The sequence below is a fragment of the Gouania willdenowi genome, chromosome 7 (assembly GCF_900634775.1).
Source record: "Gouania willdenowi chromosome 7, fGouWil2.1, whole genome shotgun sequence".
Taxonomy (NCBI): Eukaryota; Metazoa; Chordata; class Actinopteri; order Blenniiformes; family Gobiesocidae; genus Gouania; species Gouania willdenowi.
This window is the reverse complement of record NC_041050.1, coordinates 25595261-25604724: the sequence shown is the minus strand read 5'-3', so window position 1 is coordinate 25604724 and position 9464 is coordinate 25595261. Positions and strand designations below refer to the sequence as shown.

The following is a 9464-nucleotide window of genomic DNA, read 5'->3' as shown; positions in this document are numbered from 1 at the left end:
TGAGTATCTGCATTAAAGCCAACATTATAATCCCATCAGAAAATCCATGGCAAAAAAAGCCCAAAAAAAAAAATCACGAATATTGCATGAAGGCATATTTTTTCCTTAATATCGCTCTGAATCCAACAATATAAATGGTAGAAATCGGGAAAACACTAAACCTGCTTGCCGCGGATGTAATAAAACAAATATTAACATTCACGAAAACAAAGCAGTTAAACTTTAATTCTTTTTTAAAGACTTTTAATTTATGTATTTGATCTGTGTGTGCCAATAGATAAACACACGCACGCATAAACGTTACATGATCAGCGATGAATGTTTGGGTATAAGTAACAACAACAGTAAAACATTTCAAACAACAAACTCAGACGCAGTGAATGCAGTCATCCATCTGTGAGCTACTGGCACGTGTTGTAGATCTGGATCTGTTTGTTGATGTCACTGAGGATGCCTCTCATCTTGTCCTCCAAGCCGTCCAGCTGCTGTGCTTTCCCCTCAAGCCTCCTCTGGTTCTCCTCATAGTTTTTCTCCAGCTCTGCAGCGATCATATATCCATGGTTAGATACACAGGTTATGAAAAGTTACATATTTCAATAAAACTACTGCACATCTCTACAGGCTTAATTCAATGGAGGGTTTTCACGGCGCGTCATCAACCGTATCATCAACCCGGAAGTCGCCATTTTGGAGGTAAGCAGCCGGTTTACAAACAGCACACAAACGAGCAAATCCCGAATTTTGAGAGGAAATGGTGAACTATTGCCGGGTTTTTGACTTACTAATTGGTTGAAAAACGTGGAGTTTTATAGACTGCCAAAAGTTATAACAGATCAGGGAAGAACAATGTCTGCATTTTATAGTCAGTAGTTCTACATTAGGAGAGGACATGAGACTAGCTCACCGTTGTTGCAACAGTTGTTATTGGTGTATTTGCAAACACCACCGCCTTCATCTCCCATCTTGCATTTAAATCCAGCTTCAGGTAGTCCAGTTTGTTCTCCAGGGAACGGACATTAGAACACAGGATGGAAGGAAGCAGCGTTCTCTGAGGATTAGCTTTTAGCTTTATTGCTAGCACCGCTCAGCATCCCCGCTCCTGCTTCTGATCACACCGCTTACGTCTCCTCCGCTGGTACGAGGCACCGCTACTTCGTAGGCTGCTGGAGTAGCGGAGCCTCGTACCGCCGGTGTCTGCCACGGGATTTGCTCGATTGTGCACTCTTTGTAAACCGGCTGCTTACCTCCAAAATGCCGACTTCCGGGTTGATGATCATTCAGATTTCTAGCACAGGACTGTGTTATTATATGATCAAAACAAGAAGTGAAACAGAACTATAGTGATGTTATGAGATGTGCCTAGGCAAAGAAGCTTGTGTCGTAATGGAGAGGGAGTTTCTGCAAAGCGCGCATCGAGGCTTGCATTATTTGGGAGGAGGAGCCAAAATGATAAGTGAAGCTTCGCTGCCAGCTGTAGCACGTGACTGCTTCAGGAAGCGGTTCAGAATTCCAAGTTTGTTGGGTTGTTTAGCAGCATCATAAGCCTCGGGCTCCATTAAACCTGTAGGTTTTTATTTTATTTTTTAGAGTTGTGGTTAGAGTTTATATAGATTGAATACCAGCCTCTGGATGGTGTTTTAATAGTTTAGATACATTTTAGAGGGAGTGAGAGTTGTAAGATGTATGAGTGATGAGAGAGCATGAGTTTGGATGTAAGCATGAAACGAGAGATTACAGTATGTCGAACAATTCACTTATTTATATTTACAGTTATATACATTTATTTAGATTGTTGTTTATGAATAAAATCTCTCGTCTGAAGTTTTTTCACGGCTATATAGATATTGATAATAAATGTATTTATTGTATGATATCTATGGTCACACCCTCAACGGCGGTCAAGGAGTTTTTGTAAGCGTAAACAGAGAGTTCCATGAATCAGTGATTGATTGCTCAACCTCGTGGACCGGAAAGGTGTCTCTGTGTAGTGAAACTGAATTGCGTGCAGTGAATCTAATTTTTAAATATTGAATTTTTGGAATGTATTGAGACGAAAAACACAATTTCAAGTTACTAATTCAGTTTCAAAACAGTAATATAAATTTCAAGTTGTTACTTTCAAATTAAATATTCAAATTCAGTTTCTACTGGTACAAATCTCAGCCCGTACAAACTGATCTTAACCAGATCATCTCCCAAATCTGTTTTTCTTTATTCAATTTCAGATATTTCTTGAAAATTTCTTTCACTAGATTTTGAGTTTGACTCACAGACAAATAATAAATCAAATAACGCCGGCAACATAACCTCCGTAATAACGCCAAAAACCCAGAAAATGAGTGAGAAAGCTACAAAATAACAACAAAAACGCACAAACTGACGCCAACAACACAATAATGGAAAAATCTACAAAATCACAATAGAAATGCACAGAATGACTCCAAAAACACACTAAATGAGAAGAAAATCTACAGACAACAAAAACACACAAAATTAGGTCAATAACACACTTCATAAGCAAAAAATCTACAAAAGGACAACAAAAATCTACAAAATGAGGAACACACCTACAATATAACAACAAAAACACAAAATGGGGTAAAAATCTAAAAATGACATCAGAAATACACAAAATGACCCGCAAAATGACAGAAAAAAGCAAAAACACAAAATAAAAATAAAAAAAATCTATGAAATGACAAAAACACAAAATTATGCCAAAAACTCACAAAATGAGAAAAAATCTACAAAATGACAACAGAAAATGATGCCAAAAACACACTAAATGAGCAAAAAATTACAACAGGACAATAAAAATATGCAAAATGACAAAAACACACAAAATGAGGGACAAATCAACAAATTGATTATAAAAAACACACAAAATGACTCCAAAAACACAGAAAATTACAACAAAAACACCAAATGAAAGAAAACTAAAAAATTACAACAAAAACACCAAATGAAAGAAAACTACAAAATTACAACAAAAACACACAAAATGGGGCCAAAAACACACAAATTGAGGAACAAATTTACAAAATGACAACAAAAATACAGCAAAAAAAAAAAAACTACAATATAACAACAAAAACTCTTAAAACCTAAAAAACACAAACACAAAAACCAGACAAGGCTACAAAGAAATCAATCCCTCACAAAGCACAAACCCTTTGTTATATCCTGTAATAATGCTCTGATTGGTCATTATTCTCAATGCTGACAGGAATATTGATCATGTGACCCTTAGATCAGATACAATCACATTTTGTGGCCCCGTTGAGATCAAAGTTGCTCACCTGTGCTTTGAGCTTAGAGCACCCAAACCAAAGTATCACTCTGCCCCCTAGTGGCTACTGGCCACAGGAAACACATTTTAGACTTATGGGCACTGTGCTGTCACTAGCAGCAAGATTCAGGTGCAAATCGGTAACATTCTGTAAACAACAATAAGGTAAACAATTTTTTCATTGAACAATAAATTACTTACACTTACTTACAGTAATAATTCCTCCTCATTTTATAAGAACATATGTATGGAACTGAAATCGAGCCAAAACGTCACAAACACACAAAACAAACTCAGTGTGGTTTGCAAATAAACATCATTCACAAAAAAGAGGAAAGGTATCCATCAAACAAACACAGCACGTTCTACAGAAACAAAGAAACTCTAACTAATTCTTAAAAACTTTTTTTGGTGTTGAAGATATGTTTCTTTGTACGTGTAAAACGTGTTGTATTTGTTTGATAGGTACATTTCTTATTTGCAAAACAAAATGCATTAGTTTGTAAATTTCATTTTTTCATTTGTAAACCACTCTGAGTTTGTTTGTGAGTCGTTGGATGTAAGTACGCACACACACACGCACACACCTGCTAATCTCTGCAGCTTGTTTTGGGTTTCTGAGAGTAGCTTCTTTGCTTCCTCTCGGAGACTTTCTGCTTTCTTTTTGGCATCCTGTACAGCTTTGGCTTTGCTGTCAACTCGCTGCTGCACCTCATGGAACTTATCCGTCAACTGGCCGCTCAGGATCTAAGCAACACAGACAGAGTAACAATGCACGTGAGGCAGTGACTGATACACACACACACACACACACACACACACACGCACACACACCTGTTGGGCTTCATTGGCTTTGTCTCGTGCCATCGTAGCCGTCTCCTCGGCCCGAGCAGCAGCCATGCTGTTGTTGGCTCGTTTGGTTTTCAGAACATTGATCTCATTTCCCAAAGTCCCGAGGCGGTCCACGGCGTCGTTCAGATCCTTCTCTCTGCTCGATGTTTCTGACTCAATCTGTGAGAACCAGGAGAATTCTATTGATCACAAATACCATTTATTCTTAATTTTAGTCTTTGAATGAAAATCTTCATTTGGTTAGTTTACTTTAATTAATTCCATGTTCATTTTGGTCTAGTAGTTAGTCCAATAAATTCAAAACAATTTTAGACACACAAAAATGACTGCTTATAATAATATCCTTACTTCACGGTGCAACATTTCTAAATAATCTATTCTAGAAATTAAAGTGTACAAATTATAATGAAGTAAGTTAGTAAGTATCAAGAAAGACCAACTTTTGCTATTGGAGGACAAAATGTAATTGAAATGAATGGGTTCAAAACTAATCGAAACCCTAACCTATTATCAAACTCAATGTCATTTGGTCGTCACTTTTTAAATATTATTGTTTCCATTTGTGTGTTTTTGTTCTCATTTCATGCTTTTGGAGCCTTGTGTATTTTCTTGTAGTTTTATGTCATTTTGTGGGTTTTTGGAAATATTTTGTGTATTTTTGTTGTCTTCTTGTGTAATCTGCTGTCATTTTGTGGGTTTCTGGAGTCATTACGTTGTAATATTGTTGTTGTGTTAGGTTTTTGAAGTTATGTTTGTGTCTTTTTATGTAGTTTTCTGTCATTTCGTAGGTTCTTTGATACATTTTATGTATTATTGTTATCCTTTTGTGTAATCTGCTGTCATTTTGTGGGTTTTTGGAGTAATTACTGTGTAATATTGTTAATGTGTTGGGCTTTGGAGTTATTTTTGTGTATATTTTTTCAATTTGTGTGTCTTTGGAGTTATTTTGTGTACATTTTTCATCCTTTTGTGTATTCTTCTGTCATTTCTTTGTATTTTCAGAGAAGAACATGTGGTTCCTGGGCCACCAGTTGCTTATGTGTTCTAAACCAAAGACAGTAAGCCCTCTACTCTGCAATAAAAAGAAACAGGAGCTATGAAGTGACACTCGTAACTCCATATTTGCCTTTATGTCTGTGAAGGGTTGTGAAACGCTTAATCTCAGCTGCTGTAACATCAGTAATGCTGCACTGCCCCAGGACTCCATTTATTATGGAGAGCTGAGTGCACTACAACATGCAACCTCTTCTTTAATTAGACCCACTTGTGAATAGTGAAAAGACGTACATTCTTTCATGTATTTGACTCCAGTTTGCAGCTGAAAAGAAGATAATAATAATAATATTAATAATCACAAACCTCTGCCAGTCGGTTTTCCATCTCTCCAATGTCAGCTTTGGCTTTGGAGATGGCTTTCTCTGCTGTCGTCTGTGCAGTTTTTGCATCCACCAAAGCCTGTCTTACAGTCTCTGCTGTGCTCTTCGTTACCTCAGCATGATGCCTTCATGACAAATGGGTGTTAGAGCTTGAACATCCAAAGCAGCGTGTATGTTTTGGAGCTGCTGCTTGGATTACCTTGTCCTCTTGGCGTCGAGCAGCAGCTGCTCTGCTTTGTGGACATCGTCCTGCGTTTGCTGCAGGATGGCATCCACGTTGGAAAGACTGCGAACCCGCTCCTTAATTTCATCGGCGAGTCGTCTGATCTGTAGAGGTGAGGCAGGGATGGAGAGCTCCAACACTCGGCTGGCCACTGCTTCAATCCCGTCAGGGTCCGCTCCTTCCTCTGAGGCGGAAACACACGTGGAAGGAACAGGATGCTACATAAGGAGACGCTAAGAGAGACACTGAGACTCACGCGTGAGGAAGTCTCTGATCTGTTTGATGAGGTCTCTCAGGTCATTGTTGGAGCGCTCCACTCTGCTTTTGGTGAGGCTAGCTTTATCCAGAGCAGCCTGCGCTTTCCCTTTAGCATCCTCTGCTTTGGTTTTTGCTTCTGTTACCTGAAGGATGAAAAGGAATCATGTGCAACATAAGGCTAATGCTTTCTCCTTCATCCAAACATTATAGTCCTTCTAACAGAAAATATCTGAACAAAGATTTGAGGTCAGACTTGCTCAAGATTACTGTTAGTTACAGTTACATGTTACCTGTGCCACAAAGTAATAAGTACCAGCAAGAGCTAAGTGTAATACCTGCTATAAAAGTACTGTAAGTACTTTAACAGAGTGTATTTAAGTAAAAGTATCTAATAATATACTCTATAGTTAAAACTGCAACTACATTTCTTAATCAGACCTCCATGGTGTAGGCCTCATTGATCAATAAATATAAGATGTAAAAGGTTGAAATTGACACTCGAAACCTTGTTTTCATCTCTTCTGTAAACACACTCGTATTTACAGTGTTGGGCAATATTCCCACATTGCATTGTGGGATGTGGAGTCCTGTAGACGGATGCATAGAAGTGTTTTTACTTCATTGTTACTGGGATTTCTTGTGTTTCTCCACTTTTGTTTGAGTTTGTTCCCAGTATTGCCTGTGAATTCACTTCACACCAACAAACATTTTCAGCCGGATTGTGATCTTTTCATGTAAACCAAAATAAACATCATCAGTTGTTTTGCCGCAACTTTCAGTAAAAACACAAGAAATGTGTTGGGAAGTACCTTTGGCAGAACACAAGAAATCATAGAAAGAATGAAGTAAAAACACTTCTATGCATCCGTCTACAGGACTCCACATTCCACAATATGTCCAAAACAATTGAATATGGTTAACAATATGGGAGTCTAAGTTAATTATTATGTTGTTGCCGCATTATTCTTATTATTCAACAGTTTCTTTAAAACCATTTTTATTTATTATAATATTATGTGTTGGAGCTTTGACGTGTCTGGAGTTGTTCCACTTCTGATGCTAATCAGAGGAAAACAAAGCTTAATATTAGCCAGTTTACACTGTGATTGAGAGAATATTCTTGTGATTCCGAGGAGGAACATATGTATGTACGACCAGCTTGTGATGGTTGTAAGATGGTCGCGACCAGGGTTGGGGTCAATTACATTTTTAAATTACAATTTCGTCTTCAATTATCCATGTTCAAATACAATTAAGCTGACCAGCGTTTTTTTTCTGATTTACAATTTCAATAATTATTTCCCCCCTGAAATCAATTACAATTAAGTTTTCAATTATTAAAGTTCTATTACAATTAATCACAATTACTGAGCCTTTAATAAAGAAGCCCATAAAACGTAACCTTCCTCTTGTGTTAGCATCTCTTATGATATCAGGTCAGTTTTGACCCATGTCTTAAATCAGCTATAAAATACACTAAAATTATTACTGTACCTATCATCTAATTTGTTTATATGTCTTGGTTACCTTACGAGGCTTCCTTATATGTGAAAATATTGGTATCAATATTTTTTGGTGTGGGTGTCTGAGCCTTTTTTCTGTCAGTATAGCACTAGATTTAAAATAAAGATTTAATGGTAAAATGACCTCAAGAACTGACAGGTAAACGGGTTAAGAAACGTATTTTAATAATTGTTAACCAATGTGTAAACCACAGAACTGTACTATGGTTCCCCAGTTTTGCATTGTATTAAATTGTAAATGACAGTTTTTATACAATGTTCATGCCAATTACAATTCAATTACCATTGCAAGAGCAACATATTTTTAAATTACGACGACAGTTATAATAATGTCATAATTGTGGCCAGTGTAGTATCCTGCAGGATACTAAGTATTCTGCACTCAGACCGACAGCTTTCTATCCTCTACAGCAGGGGTTCCCATACACTGGGAGTGTGTCGCCAGAAGCCTTCAAGAAGCCAAGAATATTTTCTGAACAATTTGAGCCCATTTTTGCAACTGCACCAAAATTGCCATATTTGAACCTATTTTCATCACTTTTTCTTGCCATATTTTTGCTCCCATTTCTGCCACATTTTTAATTTCAATGCCTTTTCTGCACATTGTTTCCACTTTATACACCGTTTCAGCACTCTTTTTTACCAGTTTTCCCACCTCAAGTTGCATATGTTGACCCATTATTGTAATTTTAACCTCTTTTCACCATATTTCATGCTTATTTTTGCCAATCTAACCACATTCACGAGTTGTCATGTCCATTATTTGCCAGTACTAATTCTTTTACTTTTTAAATGACATTACCCCCCCATCCTGGAAAACAGTGGATATTATTCAGATAGATAAGTAAATGTGGTTATCACAGATTTATATAACAGTGGACCATCATTTTGCTGACTTTATGGATGGGCTCCACAAATCTCTCCCCTTTATTCTCCCTTATAGATGGCCCTGTCTCCACATGACTGTTCAATGTTCATGTCTGTGTTTAACCACCTTCAGGTAAAGTGGGGGTCCTCGGTCTCTGGCACCTTTATTCTTTAGGCTGAATAGGTTGAGAACCACTGCTCTGCAGGGCTTAAGATGTCAAATAAAGTGCTGTGTTCCTCCATACCTGGATGAAGAGCCCCTCCACCTCCTCCATGGCTTTGCTCAGCTCCTTTTCTGCATGCTTGGCTCTCTCCATAGCGTTGTCAGCGGCTGCTACGGCACCATTACAGTTCAGGCCTCCACAATGAGGCTTCCCCTCATCGTCCTGACAACCAGCACCCCCACAAGGGCTCTCTCCACAGGGAGCATCACCCGGGGCACCGCAGACCTGGGCATTACAGGTGTAGTGATTTTACAGGAAAATAACAGCTTACCTAAAAAGGAATAAAAGTCTCTAACGTCAAAAGCAAAGAAAAAGAAGAAAAAATAAACAAACCTTCTCGTTGATGTTTTTCATGTCCAAACCCTGCACTCTGCTACTGAGCTCTCCTAAAGAACGTTTATTGGCACCATTCTTTCGCTGGAAGTCATCCTTCTTGGCGGCGATGAGACGCTCAGTGCGACGCCGCGTATCGGCGGACTGGCTGACGGCGCTGAACCTGGAGGCTGTGAAATCATTGGCTCGCTGCTCCGCATCACGGGACTGGTTGTAGGAAGTGCGGATGCTGTCATAAGCACCTGAAACAAATGAACAACTTATAGCATATATTCAAGGAAACAAAGATCAAAGCTGTGTTGATTTTGTTCTATAAAAACCTTCGTCTGAAGCTTTGTCTACTACAATTTTTAAGTAACAATAACTAGAATAATATGACTAATAAAAATAAATAAATAAATGTGAACAAAAACTATATCAACATATATTGATTTTTTTGTCAACTAACTAATAGAAAATCACCTAGAATGTAAGAAGAGGAGAAAGAACAACAACAACTGCAACAAAAAACCAGAGCCA

At 37.9% G+C, this 9464-nt stretch overlaps 1 protein-coding gene across 2 annotated transcripts in view; it reads right to left on the bottom strand.

Moving 5' to 3' along the window:
* Window positions 1-226: 226 nt before the first annotated feature.
* The window catches only part of lamb2 (laminin, beta 2 (laminin S)), a 45436-nt gene continuing 36198 nt past the window's right edge, over window positions 227-9464 (bottom strand). For both annotated transcript variants that reach the window (XM_028452775.1, XM_028452773.1), the window contains exons 28-35: window positions 8946-9187; window positions 8634-8837; window positions 5997-6141; window positions 5717-5924; window positions 5501-5642; window positions 4124-4300; window positions 3877-4036; window positions 227-538 (exon numbers count right to left, since the gene is read on the bottom strand). In XM_028452775.1, coding sequence (XP_028308576.1) covers window positions 402-538; window positions 3877-4036; window positions 4124-4300; window positions 5501-5642; window positions 5717-5924; window positions 5997-6141; window positions 8634-8837; window positions 8946-9187 — 1415 coding nt within the window. In that variant the 3' untranslated portion in view covers window positions 227-401. The remainder of the gene's footprint in view (window positions 539-3876; window positions 4037-4123; window positions 4301-5500; window positions 5643-5716; window positions 5925-5996; window positions 6142-8633; window positions 8838-8945; window positions 9188-9464) is intronic.